The sequence below is a fragment of the Etheostoma cragini genome, chromosome 19 (genome assembly GCF_013103735.1).
Source record: "Etheostoma cragini isolate CJK2018 chromosome 19, CSU_Ecrag_1.0, whole genome shotgun sequence".
NCBI classification, from domain to species: domain Eukaryota; kingdom Metazoa; phylum Chordata; class Actinopteri; order Perciformes; family Percidae; genus Etheostoma; species Etheostoma cragini.
In genome coordinates, this window is record NC_048425.1 from 1748261 (window position 1) to 1749064 (window position 804).

General features: G+C 50.5%; 1 protein-coding gene across 1 annotated transcript in view; it reads right to left on the reverse strand.

Annotated features, from left to right (window-relative positions):
- Positions 1-804, reverse strand: part of col4a6 (collagen, type IV, alpha 6) — a 131135-nt gene that overhangs the window by 5073 nt on the left and 125258 nt on the right. The window contains exons 41-42 of the mRNA XM_034901115.1: positions 315-476; positions 107-205 (exon numbers count right to left, since the gene is read on the reverse strand). Of these exons, the coding sequence (XP_034757006.1) occupies positions 107-205; positions 315-476 (261 nt within the window). The remainder of the gene's footprint in view (positions 1-106; positions 206-314; positions 477-804) is intronic.

Here is an 804-nt window from a genome sequence, read left to right on the forward strand (position 1 = left end):
TTGTGGGATAACATAAAACTCACATAAAAGTAACCTGCCTTCATTTCCTGTACCATCACAATCCACTGATGGATGTCTACCTGAGGAAAGAATAAACTCCTCCTACCTTGTACTCCCTTGGGTCCTTTGTTTCCATAGTATCCAGGGTCACCGGGGAAACCATTGAGACCAGGACCTCCGCCGTAGCCAGTCTCACCTCGTGCTCCTGAAAAGCAAAAACAACCTTTTGCTTTATCTTTTGCACAAAGAAACCAACATTTTGTTTGGTTTCATGTTTTTTTTTAATTGTATCTGATTTCGGAGCTCAGCTTCACCTTTGAAACCGGGACTGCCGGGGAGTCCGGCACCTCCGGGTATGCCGGAGTCTCCTTTCCTGCCAGGGGAGCCAGGGAAGCCCGGGAGCCCAGAGTCACCTCTGTCCCCCTGGGCTGTGCCTGGACCAGGAGGCCCGGGAGAACCTGGAGGACCTTGTCTACCTGGAGGAGGAGAGGGTAGGAGAGAAGATGGTTAGGATGTGAGGAGAGGGTTAGGAAGAGAGGAGAAGGTTAGGAGGAGAGGAGAAGGTTAGGAAGAGAGAAGAGGGTTAGAAAGAGAGGAGAAGGTTAGGAGGAGAGGAGAAGGTTAGGAAGAGAGGAGAAGGTTAGGAGGAGAGGAGAAGGTTAGGAAGAGAGGAGAAGGTTAGGAAGAGAGGAGAAGGTTAGGAAGAGAGGAGAGGGTTAGAAAGAGAGGAGAGGGTTAGAAAGAGAGGAGAGGGTTAGAAAGAGAGGAGAGGGTTGGGAGGAGAGGAGAGGGTTAGAAAGAGAG